The following is a 20,531-nucleotide window of genomic DNA, read 5'->3' as shown; positions in this document are numbered from 1 at the left end:
GATTCGATGAATTCTTTGAAAAGGCGATGACCGATTGTTTTCGTTATCTGATCTTCTATCCCCTCGGTAGCGATCTCGACGTCTACAGGATTATGTATCCTAAGATTTCTCCTTTCGATATGCATGTATGATATGAATGCTTCCAGCACTCTTTGAACAACAGTTTTAATAAGATATATATTAAAGGGTACGCAGGTTAAAAATATTGTTACAGTAACATACAAAGATAGTAAAAGGTAATTCGTATTCACTTCGAAAATTTTCAAAAAAACAATGTTAAATTTCTGTTCAAATAACAGTACGAAACCTGCGAGGAATTGAAGACGATCTCTTTCCGAGAAGTGTAACAAAATTTCCATAATTCAGATTTTTACATACTAAGCTAAATTATTCGCAGCTTTAATTGTTACGAGTGGCACGACAATGCACTAACCTTTTTGCAGCTTCCAATCGCCTTTGAATGCGCTGGCGGCGCGCGAGTTTCCGTTCGTTTGGATCATCTGATGTAACTTTCAATTCCTCTGATTCTTGTAATGAAATTCCTTCCATTTCTATTTCTAGAAACTTGTTTCCGCTGCCGTGCACCCGCTGATTTTTGTTACTTTGTTACTAGTTGCTAATAGCAACGTTGTTTCTGTACATCTTTGCGAAGAGATGTGTGGTACATCTTTCGCAGATGTTTTAGAATTGCTTTGAATGAAAACTCAACACTGAAAGGAAGTTCTTTCTCAAACGTGGAAAATGGCGGGGGTAAGTTGGTTTGGTCATGGTGGTTTATATCCGAACACATCGTAGTTTAAACTCAAAAAGTCTGCGTACTTCTAGCTGACTTGGAAATGTTAAATGGTTATAAGTCTGAGTTTATTTAGTGGAAAGTGTATTGATGAGACATTACTTTTTCACGTGTTACTGTTGTTGCAATGTGTACATACATTATTTAACCATGGTATAGTGAAATTCTATTGAATATACTATGTTCATCAATTTAGGAAAAGGGTAAAGCAGCTGGTAAGACACCAGCGAAAGCGTCGTCCGAAGTATCGAGGAAAGAACCAAAAGACAAGACCAAGAATCCGATGCGCGAAGTTCGCATCAGGAAATTGTGTCTAAACATTTGCGTCGGTGAATCTGGTGACAGATTAACAAGAGCAGCGAAGGTGAATAACAACTTAATAATCAAAGATTGTTCTCCGTAATATCATTTACTGGCGTAGTTGTAAGAAACATGTGACCCGTTGTTGAGGCAGTGATTTTGCCCAGTACCGGGAAATTAATTTGCAGTGAAACTGTTATTTGTGTATTCAAGGAAGATTAATAGACGGTGATATCTTGAGTTTTATTGCGGTGCCAAAGTTTTTGTTAGTCTTGGATATAGATAAGTTTTCTAAGTCTAAATTTGCTCAATTGGTTGAGTAATTGTACCATCATTTTCTTTGCAAAAGCCTAATCGTGTTAGCGTCATGTTACTTTTAAAACCTAATTTGTTTCTCTGCCGTGGGTTTTCTTTAGTACATCAGTCACATTTACCACCTTCATTTACAAATTGTTTTTGTCATCAGGTGTTGGAACAGCTGACAGGCCAACAACCTGTGTTTTCTAAGGCGAGGTACACTGTAAGGTCGTTTGGTATTAGACGTAATGAGAAGATTGCTGTACATTGTACAGTGAGAGGTGCCAAGGCAGAAGAAATCCTAGAACGAGGGTTGAAGGTAGGTTTTTTTTTTTTGTATTAAGGTTGGTGTAATGGCAGAACAGTTCTTTTCTGTGAATCACTTAATCAGTAGAACAAGTGATAAATATATTATCTGTAATATATTGATAGTTGAATTTGCTGCCTGTTAAAGTGCACAGTGCCATTTCTGTATGAAAAGATACACATTGCAGAAGGTATGGTAATATTACATGGCTTGTGAAATTTGGTTATATGTTAAATTACTGCAATCAAATACATCAATTCTAGGATTAAGATTACTGGTATTTCATGGGTTCTGATTACTACTTTGTCACATGAAATGTATTGATGCACATGACAGCAAGGTCTTCAGTGCCTGTGTTTGTTGGACCATATAGCTTCATGAACAATGTTCAGGTACTTAATGTTTTGAAATTCTTGCCTTGACTTCTGAATATACCATGTGATTTAAATGAAGTATTTGCATATTTTGGTGTAGGTCAATTAAGGTAATTTAAAAATGGATAGCCGGCTGTCGGTACTTCTGTGCTCGTAAGTGCTGATTTTATACACCAGTCATTAGAGAATGTTTGGTAGGAATGAAGTGATTTTGTGTTATAGTAAAGAAATTCGTAGTAAATTGTGGTGGGTAGTGTCATGTTATTTTGATGACCTCTTAAAGAGTTTCATGAACTTTCATTCTTTGGAGGAATTATGGTGTGGTGGCTGACAGCTTTAATGGAAATCAAATGGTCTTGATACAGTTTTCTCATTGCAGCCATAATTAACAGGCTGCAGTATGCACAGCACCTTTACATACTTGCAAACAAATGTAGAAATAGCACAAGAAGTAAAAGTTGTGTATTGGACTCTCCCGTTTTAAGTCAATTTATCACAATTAGTTATTTAACATTTGTTGGCCTTGTCAACTCTCAGTTAAACTGTCATCTTCCAGCTTATACTAGGCATTAAGTTATGCTACAAATCAATGTAACACCACAACCAAGATTTCAGATTCAGCCACACACAAATTACAGGTCACACGTCATTGAATTTGAAATTGTTTAAATTTGTTGGTACGTTTCACAAAGACAGTCTTGACTGTTGAGAGTTAAGGTCGGTAGTGTCTTCAAGAAGTGAATATTGGGATACAGTCATACGCCTTCTAATAAAATAGCCATGCCTGTTAGCCATCTGTCTGCAGTCTGTACCCTGCAAGCTATTGGTGTGTGGCAGTAGCTCGTGTACCAGTGGCACTCCTCACCCCCACCCCTATTTTTCTAGTAAAGTCACAAATGGCTTGGGGGAAGAAAAATTGCTGGTAAGCCTTCGTGTGGTCTTGAATCTGACTTTTTTCCCTTCATGATATTTTCATGAAGGACGAAGCAATATATTGGACTGTTCCAATGATGGAGCAAAGGAAGGTGGTGATGCCTGAGAATTTGTGTGTTGGATTGGGATGGTGGCAGTGGTAGTGATGGCAGCAGGGCAGAGGCTGTTTCCACTTATTTGAGTCAGAACCTGATGTGTGAGAGGAAGACCTTAATGAGGACAGTTGTAAAAGTAGTCATTGAAATTGAGCCACTGGGTGGTCATCTCTGCCCCCTGACAATATATGTGGGTGGAAAGGAAGTTAAGTCATGTCCATGCAAAAATTACAGGAAGGAATGACTTTCATTGTTGGTCTTGCCTCAGATAGTTCGATACACCTGTTACAGTACTATAGCAGGGTATGTGGGGTGAGTGTGGAAGACATCCTGCACCTGAGTCTTTTATGTGGGAAGGGGTTTGGACTAAGGATGGACTGGGATAATTCTTTGACTGTGTGGAAAGTGGAATTCCACGTTGGGGAAGTAGGAAGGATTGTGGATAGGTGTAGGATGATAGTTTTTCCAGGCACAGTGCAAGTAGTCTAAACCCATTGTGCCGTAACTCTTCTTAGTATGAACAGTTAGTAATCGCAGATATATTCCTCATTATATGTTATATTAGATGGAATTTAATGAAACCTATACGATCAATAGTTTGGTCCATGGATTATTAACTGTACATGTCAGAATGATAGGTTACTTGAAGGGGAGTGTTTGTGGCTCCATAACAGAAGTATCATTGTAACAAGAGTTGACAATTACTTATAAATATAAGAAGTTAAGGAAATTTTGAATGTGTGTATGCTGTGTTAACATTTGATGTCCAATCAGTGCATTCACTTGGTCCAACTAGGCACTGTTGTCTTATTTGGTAAATGTTGAATGCTAAAGCAATTTGTGACTTCCAAATTAGTGCTTGGCTTTATAGCATAAATATTTCACATCACATACATATTTTTTATGAAATTATAAGAAGCAGCATCCTTTTAAAACTCTGGATATTCTTAATACATTGGATGCAAATCAGGCTTAACTAACAAGGCTGGCACTGTTATTTGCAATCATTCTTCTTTGGTGATTATTATGTAGATGTGAACAATTGTTTTACAGCTGTGTTGTTTTGTTTTTAACCAAACATATTTCGCTTCTGTGTAGTGAAATGTGTGATGTACTATTACTTGGAAACCTGTACGGAGTGCATGTAGTATCTGTAGAACAACCAATGAATGATGAAAAGAACAGAAAAATGCAAACCAGTTAAGATGCCTCCTCGGTGTAGGTGGAACACATTTCATTGGAAATCATATAGTTATTTTCAGTTGCTTAACATGGAATTGTTTTTATCAGTGAGATAAAAGGATCTGTTGTGCAGTAGGCAGAGCATGTCATCAGGCTTTACTGCACATGCACAGCAGTGGACACTTTTCAAACAGCTTGGGCTTTTCACACAGCTTGAACACATGTCCTGTCTTTCATTGCTGGGTCACCTGTGGTGCTAGTTGTCAACACCATTTGAATTTTACACCATATAAGATTCCATTATTCCAAAACTAAAGCATTATGCTGTTGTCATTACAATTTGAGTTATAAGAAAATGCCCTGTTTATGATTATGCCTTGAAGCTGTGTCAAAAGGACTTTTTTGTGTAGTAAAACTCGTGAAATGGCAGTGTTGGTGTAAAACAGTGTTACTTACATGCTCTTTCCAGTTCTGCATCTAGCTACTGCTGTTTTAGTCTTGTATCTCATGAATCCTACATTTGCACTAACAGGGTGTACACGCTCTGGGAAATCCAGGAAAACCCCGAAAATTTTCCATTGTTTTAGTCTTCAAATTTTTGTAATTTTGACTGGTAAGGATTGATAAACAGCAAAATGTGACAAATGCTGTAAGACGAAGACTGTGGAATATTTCATAATAATAAACTGTCGACAAGTGTGACATCCAAACTGCTTACATTGAGTTCCTGTGAGCAGTTGCTCATGCGCGTGCGCAGTTGAATTGTGTGTGGTAGTTCCCTATCCTGTTTCCGGCTACTTGAAGTGTAGCTAGCAGTAACAAGCAGCCAGGTGTCAGCCAGAAAAATTTTCTGGTGTGCCTCCAAGCTGCCAGATTCACACTTGCGCATAGCAGTCTGGGTTGTAGTGGGGAGGTTGTTAATCTCCATGGAAGTAGTGTTTACATTTAGTGGTTTTGCTGTTTCCTCTTTGTTTACACTTCACACGCCAAATGAAAACTAACGCATTTCTGTCTGGTTGGGAGCTATTAAGTGAATTAATACATTCACGTAATTCCCGAAGGCTAACATGTTGTCAGTTTGTTTTCTAGTTTTATTTTATTTCCACATTTTTGGCAGTCGCCTTGCAGAACAATTTTTGTCCATTTGCTAAATAACTGTGGCTTTTATTAATCTTTTTCCCAGGGGCCATCAGTTTATTGGAAACAAGTGTTTTATTCCACACTAATGGTTAATTTCAGCTGTTCACTGAATTTCAAGCTTGTGCATAACTGTGCTCTTTAAGACGAATTATGGATTTTCATATGGTTTATGAAAACATCCTATTTCTTTTATAACATCATGTTCGATCTCTTAATACTATATATGTATCAATATATGAGCCTTCATCACTATAGCTGCCCATGCGCAGTAATGCCTGTTCTTTGGTGCTCTCTGGTAACTGCTGAAACAAAGCTATTTTTAACAGGTTGCCAGAAAATACTGTGAATGGTGCTTTGTTATGTGTGCGAATGTACAATGAATTTCTAAAATAAGAGCATTTCATTCTCATTTAAAACTTAACACATTGAGGACTAACCACATGGAAGAATTTCGAGCCCTCAAGCCCAGACATTGTCATTATTTAAAATTTTGCTGGCACATTTGTGTGAGGTATCTTAAAGTGTAACACGCCCAAAAAAAGAGCAATACTAAATGTGAATGCTTAACTTGTCTGGAGTTGCACAGTGTACATTAATTTAAACCATTAACTTCTCCTATTTGTGTGGATACACTATTAATGGTGATGGGGCAATTGGCTGACAGCGTCATGTGTGCTGTACTCTGGATATCTGCTGTCATTGGCTGGCGAGATCACACATGAGCTACAATTAGCTTACAAAAATGCATTTCAATCAAGATTTCGATGCTTCAGTAACTAACGATTTTGATGCTTTGGTAACTAACATGGTGTTCTGAATCTATAATTTTGTAGTTCAAAGTAATACAAATACAAAAAAATGCAGCGTATTGTAATTTGAAAATATCCAGCATAAATGTTGCTGAGCATCGCAGGTCTTTCCAAAACTTTTTGCAAAGTTTTTTCGCTCTCTGAAGTTTGATGCTGGTGTATAAAACATTTACCATTAAAAGGATTGATATTTTTACAGCTCCAAGGGGAAGTATACTATCACTTGTATGGAAAAAGTGTTTTTTTTTTTTTTTTTTTTTCACCTTAGAAGTAGTATATTTTCTTGTGTGGGAAAAGTGCATTTTTAACTGGGAAATCCAGTAATTTTTTTCTTGTTTGTGCATGCACCCTGACTGAGATGCAGCCAGAAAGTGGGAAGTTATGCACAACCAGATTTACACACACACACACACACACACACACACACACACACACACACACACACACACACACATCTTGTTCTTCGTGTGCAGTTGCTTCCAACAAACTGATGTCATTATGTAAACACTGTGATGGTGTGAAATAGGTAATACTGGAAAAGAGAGCTTCTACATGTATCTGTTGGTTTTGCACTGGTCATTGTTCTTTCCTGAGTCAGGAGAGTATCTCAGCTGGATGGGGATTGCAACTAAAACATGTATTATGCTATTAAACCAGACATGTACAGAGTAAAGTCTCTGGTCGCATGCTGTTATGCACTCTTCATTCTTGATATTCCAGGGGGAAGGTCTCTCACATTACAAAGAGATTGTCCATGTCACTTGCGTTTAATATATTGGCTCGATAACACCCTCCCCCCGCACATCTATAGGTGATCAAAAATAGAGTATTTATCATGTAAGGGTAAGGAAATGCTTGATTTTGTAGAAATTGGGAAAGTAAACTTTTAAGACTACTGTTCATGTACCAATAAGGTTCAACAAAAATACTGGTGGCACAGTGACTAAGCATTTGGGTGGAAGCAAAGAACCTGTTATTCTCTCAAATGCATTCTGCAGTTTTTTCCATTTGTAATCTTTCTGTATTAGAATAGGTAGGATTAAGAGGGTTAAAGTAAGTCAGTCAGGAATAACAGCAAGGTAGGTGAAATTTCTCCAATAGCTTGGATTAGAAGGAATTCAGATTTTCAGCGTCGTATGTAAAGAACTCAGAATAAAGCTGCTGTGGAATTGTGGATTCCCAGGCGGCTGACCACGTGATGTGTGTTTACAGTGAGGCACAGGACCCAATGAATATAACAACAGTTACGCTTCCTTGTTGTCAGATGATCATATTGTAGCTTGGGACTTCGAGGTGCAAGGAGTTACTGGCAGTAATTGTACTTTAGTCAGTTGAAAGGATTTTTTTCTCCTTCATCAGTCTGTCATGACCCGAGAGTGTATTTGTAGTGAATTTTTATCGTATATTTGCAGAAGTCTCAGGTTGTCCAATCTTCGGTTATCCGAACCTTTCACCGTGCCGGCCGTGCGCCAGCCGACGACATGTTGCACTTTGTTTATTGTAAAAATTTGTGGTGATGGCTGTAAAATGGGCTTTAAAAAGAATAGACAATGGTGAAACTTTATTAAAAGTGGCGCAAGATTATAATGTCGGGAAAACAACAGTTGGGGACTGGAAAAGGAACTGCAATGAAATTGAAGTGGTGTTCTCAGTGAGCAACCTCGGCTGTTTTGGAAGATCGGAAAACCATGAAAAAAATTTGATTATGAAAAAGTGAAGCTTTGTTCCTATGGTTTACTCAACATAAAGATAAAGGTCTACCCATGTTGGGACCTATTTTGCAGGATAAAGCCTTAGTTTCATAACGACCTAAACAAAGGTGAACTCGATTTCACAGCTAGTGTAGGCTGGCTCGATAGATGGAAGAAAAGATATGGAATTCGGTAGGCCTAACTTAATGTCTGTGGTGGAAAGCTTTCATCAAATTTTGAAGCTGTTAAATTGTTTAGGAGTAAACTTCACAAGGTATTGGTCAGGGAAAACTTAACAGGTGGTCAAATTTTTAACTGCGACGAGACTGGTCTCAATTACAAAGTGTTACTGGAAAAAAAACATTAGCGTCAAGGGGTGAAAAGGTAGCACCAGGCCACAAACGAAGCAAAGAAAGTGACAATTCTTGCATGCAGTAATGCCACAGCAAATTTGAAAATGAAACTTATGATCAGAAAGCCAAAAAAAACCAGAGCATTTAAAAAGTATCTAAAAAAGCTTTACCAGTGGAAATATTACAACCAAAAACATGCTTGGATGAGCTCAGACATTTTTAAAGAATCGTTTAACGAGTTTGTGCCACAAACTGAAAAGTTTTTGAAAGCCAACAACTTGCCCCGCAAACCACTGTTGCTTCTAGACAATGCCACATGTCATCCTAATGAAGATGAACTTAAGATTAAGATATAAAGGCCATGTTTTTGCCTCCAAATGTCACATCCTTATGTCAGCCTATGGACCAAGGGACCTTATGAAAGATGTGGTCCAATCTTGGGAGAGTGTTGGAGCAAATACAATTGCAAAATCCTGGAGAATTTTGCTACAGGAAAATAAAGAAAATTCTCCAGATGATGAAAATCTACAGCATCAGACGAACCAGAAAATACTGCTCTGCTTTGTTACAAAAAGTTCCGGGATGTGCTGATGCCACAGAAGATTCTATAAATGAATGGATTGTCAAAGATGAAGAATTTGAAGTGACAGATGAAGAAATAGTCAACATGGTAAATGAAAAAGACGAAGCGGATGTAGTGGAGGAAAGTGCGCCCAAGATTTCTCACAACAGAGGACACAGGGCCTTAGAAACTGCTTTAATATACGTAGAGCAACTGGAGCAAACATTGTCTACTGAAGTTTTATTTCTTAAGGGACTACATGATTTAGTGGCAAAAAAATGGCAAACGCCAGGAAACAGAAGACAATTACGAACTTCTTCACACAGTAAATATCTATTCAGTCTAATTTGATTTGTATTGTATTAAATGTTTAACTCATTTGGCCTACCTTAGTTTAATATTTGTGTTTTTTGTATTATTTTCCATGTTATCTGACCTTGCCGCAGCCGGTTTAGGTCGGATAACCGAGACACTACTGTACCTACTTATTATCCCTTATTTACTGACTTGTCATATTAACCCTCCTGTTCCTACAAATTTCACTACAGAAAGAACACAAATGGAAAAATAACCGCAAAATGCATCAGAGAATTGAACAGATTCTCTGCTCTACAACCATGTGCCTTGGCTGCTATGCCACTCATTGAATGGAATTGTATCTTGGAGTACATGAGCAACAGTTATAAATATTCTGGAGTTACTCTTATTTTAGCAGATTGCCCATTATGAACTTACGGGTTGTTTCCTCAAACAGTTAGGTATTTGATCAAAATACCTTGTCTTACATTTTAGTATGCCCAAGTGACCTGCTAATTGAGCTGAATGTCTTGATTCATCCTCTTGTTACATGTTAAGGTTTAGGCAAGTGCTTTTACATAGTTTAAAGGTTAATGTGGTGCCTCATTACATTTTCAGCACTCCTTTATAATGCCAGTCAGTTATCCAGAGCTGTAGTACCAAAATAACTCTAAGAATGTATTTTCTAAAGTTTCTGTTCTTCTATTAGTACATATTAATGCAACAAAGTGAGGTGTAAAAGTGTATAAAAAGTTTGTAAAAAATACGTACCTACCAAGTAAAATGAATTACAAGGAACACAGCATGTATGCTGCTGATCTTCAATTTAGTGAAGAATGGCATTCTGTAAGTTCAGGTTGTCAACAACACAAAATAAGAAGTAATTTGCAACCTAGAGAAGGTATGAGATTTGTAAGAGAGACCATTGATTCTGCTTAAGCTGTCAGTATATTTGAAACAATATCTATTCACTCTGCTGATCAAATTTGCCAGCTTAGTCACCTTTAAATGATCATTTGTATATGTCCGTAAGTGTAGCATTAACAGATTTCAACTTTGCCATCAAGGAATACTTAGAGCATCGTATTTTTGTAAACCACACTAAAACACAACATTTGGCTTGAGGAGGTGCAGATTCAAATGTCCATATTCACAATGAAATACCTGGTATTTACCTTCAGTGTGCTTGTCGGATGGTGATTTTCTTGGTGTAAGAACATAATGTGAATGTATTTAAATTCACTTGATAGCTCAGTCACAGATGTTTTGCTTTTATTTGACATGTGAGCTGTGCATGAAGTAAAAACAGGAAATGGGATGACTACCACTACACCGACAGCCATGTGCATGCACACATCATGCAGCTGAGGAGTGCCAGAAAAATTTCTGCGCTGCTTCTGGTAATTTTTTGCAGCTACACTCACTGCAAGAACAATTTACGGGCACACTCCAGTTGACCATAATGGAGAGAAACCTCTGTACAAATCCTACTTCTGCTCTAGGCATGGGTTTGAGTTTGGGAAGTACTGCATGAATAAACCTAAACATAAAAGCTGACAGTGTAGGGCAAGACAGTTCACTTTTTATTATAAGCACTGTGGTGTTTTGTTATGTGAGCAAGAGAAAGCTTATTAAAAAGTGCTGGAGGTTTTTATTTAATTTCGTATTTCAGCTTGTAATATTGCTAGTATTTTAGAGCTTTCTGGTGATATATTTAGTAATTTTCATAGCTGTTAAATCTAATTCAACAATTTTCACACACCACTTTTTCAGGTTCGAGAATATGAATTACGAAAAGACAACTTCTCTGACACTGGTAACTTTGGTTTTGGAATTCAAGAACACATTGACTTGGGAATAAAATATGATCCCAGTATTGGGATTTATGGTTTGGACTTCTATGTTGTGCTTGGACGACCAGGTTAGTAAAATGTACTTTTGTTCTGCTCATTCATTCTTGACTCCTTTAGGAACTTGTTTTCCACTGCATTTACAGTGCAAGTTTGTTAATCACAGATGGATTACCCATAGTTATATTTATTTAGATTGAGATACAGTCCACTTATTGTAACATTCTTCCACACTAGTGTGGTTGCAGGCAGCAGTTAAGTAGCCATGCCTTTAAATTGTGGTGCAAATAGAAACAATGTATCCTGCGGTCTGATAGTAAATGTTTGTTGGCATCAAGGAAGGACCAGTCATGGTCATTCCTCCTCTTGTGGAAGTATGAACTGACAAAAGTGTTGATACAATTGATAAATAGTCTTTGTAGAAGTAACAAGACAATGTTCCTGCCTAAAGGGGACAAATTTGGTAGCTGGGTTTTGGAGTATGGTCTACCGCACCCTTGTCTTCCCTTTCTCTGTAATTGCAAATGAAATGGAGTCTTATGCAGGATGTAAAAAAAAAAGCTACCTTATGCACAGTCTCAGAAGGGAAGTCTTGAGAGCCTCATGGGATGAAACATGAAAGCCATGTGGTGTTTTCATTCTGAATAGCAAGGAGGATGTGTAAGATATAGAGAATCCTGTGATCAAAAAGTTTCTCATGGAAAAGATGATATGGAAGAACTAATTGATTTGGATGATACGAAGATGGTTGTTTCACACTTTATGGGAACTCTGAGGTTGTGGTATCATAATGCAGCTGAAGGTGGCAGATGTGTTGCATGACAAAATATTTCACATGGATGTGACTGTTGAACTGGCACAATTCAGTGAACATTCTTGATTCAGGTATGAAAGGCCCATTTGGATGGATATGTCATACTGTAACAAATTGGACAACTTTCTTTAGAAAAAATGAAGATCATTGACGAGAAATTACTGACTCAGAATTATGCCTAAAAGCACATTTCAAATACAACAGGCATTAGCAGCTTGAAAACTGAGTATGACACTGGACAGTCCATGATGGTATACTAATATGGAAAGAATAAGGGTAAGCACTTGCCATACAGTTGAGAGGGCAGTGGAAGCAGTTTTTGAGCATATTCCTTTGTAATCATTAACAAAGTGAACTGTGTACCTGGTGGTTGTGGAAACTAATGTGGTTGTGTGGCTAGGTAAGGTACATTCCACCACAGCATTGCATATTGTTATGGAAGAGACTTCAGAAATGCCTTCTGGGAATTTGTTTTAAAGCATGCCAAAATCTTTAGCTTTTGTATGAGACAGCTATTTACAAAAGCAAGACTGCAAGTTTTTTAAATGAATCAGGATTAGTGGTCTCTCAGTAGTAGCTGGAAACACTATAGGAAATATATTGTGGATAACAGCAGGTACATGCTCCAGTCTGATGTGAACAAAATCCTTAGGAAGTACAAATATCGTATAAACACTTATTCATTTTAACACTGTTCTGAGAGAGTTAATTTAGTGTATTGAGTAGTGGCCTGATGTTAAAATGCTGAAATGAATGTAATGAATTACATTGCCCAATGAAAAAAAGTTTGATAATAGTTCTATCACTGTAGATTTGAATTACAATGTTTGAATTTTGCCGAGTAAATTGTTAAATGAAGCTCTCAATAGGATGATTCCAGGGGAAATAATAATGCAAGGAAAAGTTATGAAGGCTGTTATACTTTTTAGTTATTCAGATGTAATAGTTTGAGTATTGGAACACCCATTTAGTATTGACAGGAGGCAATAACAATTAAGAGTTGGTATTCTAATGTAGTCAAGCACTTTTGGTTATATTTTTGAAGATACTGTTTATACTAAATTTTACTGTGGTGTCACTCTTCTGCCTTCACTCATTTCCAAATAGTATATTGTAAACCATATTATTTTTAAATAGGGAAATTAAGTTTTGCACACTATGTTCATGCATGGCCATCAAATTGTGGCTTTGTTTAGTAATGTGTGCTAAAGTAACTACTTCCTGTTGCAACACATCACTACGGCTTACTAGTGATGTTACTTTGAGAAGTTACAGTTCATTTTGAAGGATGCGGTGTCTTCTTGCATTGTCTCTTTCATATACTAATTTTTTTTACAGGGTTCAATGTAGCACACAGGAGAAGGAAAACTGGTGTGGTTGGTTTCCAGCACAGACTTACAAAAGAAGATGCAATGAAGTGGTTCCAGCAAAAGGTAATTTCTGTTAGAATGTACTTTATTCAACCATTGCATACCTGGAGTGAAGAAAGAAAACTAGTTGTACTGATGGAAGAAAACGGTTGCAAATCATTGATAATGAAAGAATTCACCAGTCTGAGTTAAAGGGAGATGCATTGAGTGTTGAACTGAAATTAAAGTTGATTTATTGTGGAAGAATGTAATGTGGTTATGAACATCTGTTGTCTATGATAGTCTCATTTTTTTTCAACTTGTCATTTCCTGGCCCATAGTATCTCTTCAGTGTCACAACAGTCCAGTGCTTGCCTCCTTTTCTTTCTTGCTTCTTTTGTCATTTGTTGAGCAGCTAACTCTGCTTCACGTACACTAAGCTCATCCATTTCTCATGGTCCTTTAGCTGTGTTCTGTCCAAATCTTACCCCTAACATCTCCAGAATTTTGTCTTTCATAGTTCGCACAATTAAGTTATTACAGCATCAGACAGTGCTAATTCTAGAGTCAGAAGGCCAACAAACACATATTTAGGCACACTTTAGTAGCTCAGGATTTGCCAAATTTCTGTACATACATTTGATTGCCTCCATTACTGGTAAAGGAAGAGAATGTTTGTGTGTGAATTCATGCAGGGTGACAGAAAATTGGTTGATATTCGATGAAAGAAAGTGCTCTACACAGCTCTTTTCATCTTCTCTAAATTGTCAGTTATCTCTAATGGCCTTCCTGTAATATTCCTGCAATTCATCAATTACTTTGTCTATTAGTCTTCCAGCACATTTAGTTGTCTCGACATCTGACAGTTTTGTGTATCTAGTATCAGAAACAAAGAACTGATTTGTTTATTCATAATGCCAACTTTTGAGACATAAAAGTAGACTGTAGTTCCGAAGATATGACTGCTTAACTGAAATTTGAGTCACATGTTCCACATTCAAAATATTGTTTGAAGGTCTCACAATTGTTTGATTTTAATGTATTATACACCAAAATGTTCAGGAAAGTCCAAAGTACATTATGGAGTAGAAAACAGATTTCAACGAATTTCACATACAGTATCCCCTTAAGGAGGATTGTTTTGACATTAGTGACTCTCCACATTCAGGAAGACTTTCAGGGTCTGATGAAGATAGTTTGAATGCATTACTCCACAATGATAGACATCAGTATACCTGAGAAGTGGCAAGTGTGATGAATTGTGATCGTTTCACCATTGTGTGATACTCGCAGGCAACAGGGAACGTTTAAAAATCGAATTTATTGGTACTGCATGCTCTAAGACAAAATCTCAAAAATCTGTGGGTTTATGTAGGTGCATATCTTCTTGCTCATCATTAGTTGGCTCGTGAATGAGTCTTACAGATACAATCAAAGAGCAATGACCAGGCAGACTGTGCTACTCCACAATAATGTCCCGCTTTCCGCTTCACTGATCAAAAGCACTAAATAGGCCCTCAGATTTTCACCTTTCCTGCTCTGTCGAACTACCTTCAAGGATCTTTGCTGGATGAAAATGTGCTCAGAACATGCCTCAGAGTTCACCGCAGAACCATGTGATTTCGACAGTTGCGGAACAGACAGGTTACCCTATTGTTGGCAGACTGTTGGAAATAGCGAAGGGGAGTATATCTGTATTCAAATCTTCCTCATACCCTTTTCTTTTTCCACAAATTTATGAACTGCCAGTCTGTTCATTGACGTTTTTGTTTGCTGTATTCAGATTTGTGTCCCTTGTGATATGATGTCTAATGCAAAACCGAGGTGTAAGGAAGGGACCTACAGACATGTACCTCCTATGTGTTATACACAAGTAGCAGATGTAATGACTCTTGCATTCCTTTTTGGAAATTTGACTCTTGAATTCCTTTGTTGTAATGTAGTTCACGCCCATTTGCAAGAGGTCTGTGCAGCATCTCACTTGCTCTCGCTCATCACATTTACTTGGGACAGTAATATATTCTCCCCAAAGACTCATATTCTGTAACCAACGTAGTCTATGACAGTTGCCGAGACTGCAGAACAGGCATGTCAACGACCAGGTGGACGGTTCATAATTTTGTGAAAAGTGTATGTGTTTGTGTTTTTGACGAAGCTTTATTTGTGACGGTCTTTTTGTTGTGCCTATTTGTGACTCTTGCATCTCTTCTTTGTTACATTCTATCCTGGGTTTTCCATTGTTTAGTATAGGATAGAATATTTGCATCTTTGAATTTAGAAAGAAGTCACTGGATACCTTCAGTGACATTTTAAAAAGAGCCTAAGATATGTAGTTGTTGATGGAATTCGATATTAAATCTCTTCCATCATTGATCCATATTATATTTCATTGAGATTTTAAGGTTTGAAATTCCAGTGCCTGAATTTGCTATCAGTGAAGGAAAAAGTATGGCTATTTGATTTAATAGAATACCTTGCGTGCTCTCATTTTTTTTCCAACTAGTTCATTAATACATTCTAAGTTGAACATAATTATTGTCAAGTATGGTGGCTAAATATGAATGTATTTGCTCAGGAATCTTGCACGGGCTTATCTTGGGTCACGTTAATTGCAATAACTTTTTGTAATGCTTATCTTATTTTTCTAGTACACTAAAATTACTAATGAAAGTTTTCTTTTGTTTTACAGTATGACGGTATTATTCTTGCTGGGAAGAAGAATTAAGAAGTTTGAAATTTGTATGACCCAATTAAAATAAAGTATTTAAAATAAAAATTATTTTTCCGTTATGGATATCCTTATCTTCTTGAAAGTAGTTCAGTGAACACTGTAATAAGCTTAATGTAAGAAAGCAGCTCTGCATATAGAAGAGTTGTAGGGAAGTGTGGAAGGGAAGTAGTTTACTTCTATGATAAGGTCTACACTTTACCATGTTGCCAAGTCTTACGAACTTTTGCCACAGGCAGCAGGTTAAATATTCTGGCCATTTTGCTGTCTGAAGGCAAGTATGTATTGTAGTCTAGTGTTGTTTGTAGCAGTGTGTCCCAAGTATATCATAGGTTGCTTGGGATCTGGAAAATTAGGCCATCTTCGGACTTGTATACTAAAATTGTTGTTGGGAGTGATGTAATTAAATTGGTCAGTTTCTATGATTACAGGTTGGTATTGGAATGCAGTGAGTAGATGTTTGAAATCATTCCACCTGCCTTTTAATTCTTATTAGTTGTCCTCTGGGTTGACGCACTGCGTTGCTACACTGGCTGAAAAATGGGATTTTTAATTTTTACCCTCACTACCATAAATAATGTAGCCAACAGATGCACAATTTATCTTTTACTCTAATTTTTTCACAAACCCCCATATACACATTTATATGTGTATGGCCGGTGCACTATTGTTTAAACTTTCCGGAAGCCTCATTAATAGTTTGCAGGCGAACCTCCACATACTGCTAAGATAGTTTATGGTTGAACATCTATGAGCAATAAAAATATAACCACTAAGTTCACAGTTCTTCAAATAAATTTAAGTCACTGTCATTTCTTTAAGACATGGCCTATTGGTGGAACACTTATTTCACTGTTAAGCTGATAAATTGCAGTCCTAAGCAGCACAGGTTCCACGTCTGAAACTCGGCTGTCTTGTGACGAAAAATTGGGCCCTTATCTATTATAATAATAGGTGCTAAAACTACACATTGCTCGAAGCTTAATTTACAAAAATTACTATTAGAACTTAACTCATTAAATTAACTGAATGCATTGAAAAATTGTATTTTAAACAGTTTCTTCTCTGCAAGAATTAGACCAAATTATTTAAGTCATGAAATTAACATATATAGTTCTGTAAACAATACCTTAGACAAAGCTGAAAATCACTTGGGAATTAAGGGCTGGCTATGCTAACATGTTTTACGAATAGAGCTAAACAGATTCCTAGCATTTAATTTTCCAAATGTTTATAATTGTTACAGAATTTATATTTATAAGTCACCAATAGAATTTAAGTTGTGAAACTATTACTGATTTCCCCCAATAACAATAGATACTAACTAGGAATAGTCAAAATAAATTGGAAAATCTATTACATACATAAAACTTAAGTACGAAATTAGATCTGGTGTTATTTTCTTCAAAATTGAAGGTCAGCCTTTCTCTTATATGAAATTGCAGATTCTATTCACATATGCTAATGGTAATTATTTCAAAATTAAAAATGAATTTTAATGTGGGAGATAGCAATATAAGAGGGAATTAAAATTATCCCAGCTTGCTTCGTCACATCACCCCCTCATTGGATTGACAAGATAGATATTGTTAATAGCTAACTGGACAGTTCAATGACAAAAAATGACGCCTGAAATTGGGTTTAACAAGGTACACACAGAAAGTTATTACATAAGAAATCTTATCAAAGCTACAGTACATATGTTTTGTCAAATTTATATTTATGTGAACTGGCCATATGAAAATCCCATACAAAATTATTACAGACAGATCACAAAATGTCTGAAAGCTATAATTTTAACATAATTTATGCATCTTCATCACAAGTGATGTCCTTTTTCGGGTTAAACGAGGATTACATTAAAACATGTACCATTTTGTACAAGTCCTGTCTTGCTAAACGGTAGCCAGTCCGATCGCTCTACTGATGCCTGCGCCGTTAACTCCCCACGTATGCCAAGGAGTAGGTGCCCATCTCCCTGGGGCATCGGGACTCCCGGCAATGGCCATCCTGCCAGGTGGCCTTTGCTGTGGCTGGGTGGCGCCCGTGGGGAGGGCCCTTGGTCGGAGTAGGTGGCATCAGGGCGGATGACCCGCAATGAAGCGTGGTACATCATCTCTCGCTGGCGGCCAGCCGTCAGCAGGCTCTAAGTGTTCCAAAGCTCGCTTTAAGGCTAATGTGTATGACCCCAAATCGTTCCCCTCCCCCGCCACACCATGGGAGGAACGAAAGGCATTGCATGAAAGTGAGACGTATTCGCCCAGATATCTTGTCTGTACCAGAGCTGATGGGGAATCTTTTATTTCCATGAAGCCTCAGTTCTTTGTAGAACATTTAAAGGACAAGTTTGGGGAGGTGGAGGGCTTGTCCAAGATGCGGTCCGGATCGGTGTTGATAAAAACGGCATCCTCAGCCCAGTCGCAGGCCTTGCTCGCTTGTACTAAGCTGGGGGATGTCTCCGTCACTATCACGCCCCCATAAAAGTCTGAATATGGTCCAGGGCATTATCTTCCACAGGGATCTCCTTTTACAGTCCGATGACGAGCTGCGCGCCAACTTGGAGTGCCGCGGTGTCCATTTCGTCCGGCGCGTCCACCGGGGTCCGAGGGATCGTCAAGTTGCCACCGGTGCCTTCATCTTGGCCTTCGAGGGTGACACGTTACCTGAGAAGGTCAAGGTGATGGTGTACCGTTGTGATGTCAAGCCTTATATCCCTCCCCTGATGCGGTGCTTCAAGTGTTGGAAGTTCGGCCATATGTCTTCACGCTGTGCTTCCGACCTCGTCTGTCGCGATTGCGGTCGACCATCCCATCCTGATCATCCCTGTGCCCCGCCTCCAATCTGTGTGAACTGTGGTGCGCACCATCCGCCTTGCTCGCCAGACTGTCCGATTCTGCAGAGGGAGTGGAAGATCATGGAAATAAAGACTCTCGACCGCCTGACGTACACTGAGGCGAAGCGGAAATATGATCGGCTTCATCCAGTGCGCTTGACAGCTTCTTATGCCGCAACTCACTCCTGCTACAGTTCCATCCGCTCCAGTCAGCTCTCAGAGTCGAAGTCCCACACCTGCCCCCTTGATGGTGGGGGCACTAAACCCACTGTTGCTCCTGCTCCATCTACTTCAGGAGCAACACCCCCCACCCATCGGGGACATCAGTTCCCCCTTCCCCGCCGGAGAAGCGTAAGACTTCTTCGGCTACTCTCGTAAGGAAGGGGTCCCTTGGGGACCTCCCTTCCCAAGTTCCGACCGGTACCAAGGCCGAAAGCCGCAAGTGGCTTAAACAACTGCCGGTCCCTGGTCGTCAGGACACACGGTCGTCGTCTGTCCCTGAGACTGACCCAGTGACGCCCTCCCAGCCTGAACCACCACAGGCACAGCGCGAGAAGCAGAAGAAGAAGAAACTCCCCAAGGCTACCGACATTGCGGTGGCACCCATTCCACCACTTCCTACAAGCTCTGCGTCTGAGGATGAGGTGGAGATTCTGGCGTCTGCTGAGGACATGGATCTCGCCAGTCCCTCGGATGCAATAGATAGCTGTTGTCCAGGTGGTGACTCAGTAGCAGCAGGGGCCCCGGAGGCGTAATCTGCCTCCCCAGTCCCTTCACGCCTTTCCCGTCCATGGCTAATACCATCCTCCAGTGGAACTGCAGCGGTTTCTTCCACCATCTAGCTGAGCTCTGCCAACTTCTCAGCCGTCATCCTTTCCTTTGCATTGCTCTGCAGGAAACTTGGTTTCCAGCAATGCGAACCCCCGCCCTCCGGGGTTATTTTAAGAACCGGGCAGCTTATGCACGGGTGTCTGGTGGCGTCTGCATATATGTCCTTAACTCTCTTCACAGCGAGTTTGTACCTCTACATACAGCTTTAGAGGCTGTCGCTGTTCGGGTGTGGACGCCACAGGCTATTACCGTCTGCAGTATTTACCTTCCACCTGATGGTGCTGTCGCGCAGCATGTCCTGGCTGCTCTGATAGCCCAACTGCCGCCACCTTTTTTGCTGCTGGGCGATTTCAATGCCCACAACCCTCTATGGGGTGGGACTGATTCTGATGACCGCGGTCGGGCCGTGGAGCATGTGTTGGCTCAGCTCGACCTGAGCCTCTTGAACACCGGTGCTCCCACGCATTTCAGTGTGGCCCATGGCTCGTTCTCGGCCATCGATCTCTCTATTTGCAGCCCTGGACTTGTCCCATCCCTCCACTGGAGAGTGTATCCTGACCTGTGTGGTGGTGAACATTTTCCCATCTGTCACTGCCCCAGTGTCATTCTTCTGGGCGCCTGCCCCACTGGGCTCTCCACAGGGCTGACTGGCCGGCTTGTACTTCCGCTGCAACCATTGAGTCTCCCCCACAGGGTGACATTGACGAGGTGGTCCGTGTTTTAACCACGTCCATCATTTCAGCGGCCGAGGCTTCCATCCCCCGTTCTTCTGGCCTCCCTCGGAGGAAGGCTGTCCCCTGGTGGTCGCCGGAGATTGCTGAGGCTATTCGCGACCGTAGGCAGGCTCTTCAGCGTCATAGGCGGCACCCGTCTCTGGAGACCCTCATCGCCTTTAAGAGGCTCCGTGCCTTCGCCCGTCGTCTTATTGCACGGCGTAAGCAGGAGTGCTGGGAGAAGTACGTCTCATCCCTGGGCTCCCGTGTCTCCCCCTCG

At 39.5% G+C, this 20,531-nt stretch overlaps 2 protein-coding genes across 2 annotated transcripts in view; one reads left to right on the top strand and one right to left on the bottom strand.

The window, feature by feature from the left end:
• LOC126153794 (dynein regulatory complex protein 1) overlaps positions 1–707 on the bottom strand; it is a 385,975-nt gene extending 385,268 nt beyond the window's left edge. The window contains exon 1 of the mRNA XM_049916094.1: positions 434–707. Coding sequence (XP_049772051.1) covers positions 434–549 — 116 coding nt within the window. The 5' untranslated portion in view covers positions 550–707. The remainder of the gene's footprint in view (positions 1–433) is intronic.
• LOC126161709 (60S ribosomal protein L11) lies at positions 619–15,922 on the top strand. Its single transcript, XM_049917737.1, has 6 exons — positions 619–750; positions 990–1,157; positions 1,560–1,709; positions 10,907–11,054; positions 13,136–13,230; positions 15,836–15,922. Exons 1-6 carry the CDS (start codon positions 742–744, stop codon positions 15,869–15,871), a joined length of 606 nt encoding a protein of 201 aa, XP_049773694.1. The 5' UTR covers positions 619–741; the 3' UTR covers positions 15,872–15,922.
• Positions 15,923–20,531: the final 4,609 nt, after the last annotated feature.

The sequence above is a fragment of the Schistocerca cancellata genome, chromosome 2, assembly GCF_023864275.1.
Source record: "Schistocerca cancellata isolate TAMUIC-IGC-003103 chromosome 2, iqSchCanc2.1, whole genome shotgun sequence".
NCBI classification, from domain to species: Eukaryota; Metazoa; Arthropoda; class Insecta; order Orthoptera; family Acrididae; genus Schistocerca; species Schistocerca cancellata.
Note: the sequence above shows the minus strand (reverse complement) of the source record. Positions and strands in the feature narration are given on the sequence as shown.

Excerpts from the sequence above, each read along its gene's own strand:
- LOC126161709 (XM_049917737.1), top strand. Across the intron at positions 1,158-1,559 it reads GATTAACAAGAGCAGCGAAG|GTGTTGGAACAGCTGACAGG; the intron begins GTGAATAACAAC and ends TTTTGTCATCAG. Across the intron at positions 1,710-10,906 it reads TCCTAGAACGAGGGTTGAAG|GTTCGAGAATATGAATTACG; the intron begins GTAGGTTTTTTT and ends CCACTTTTTCAG.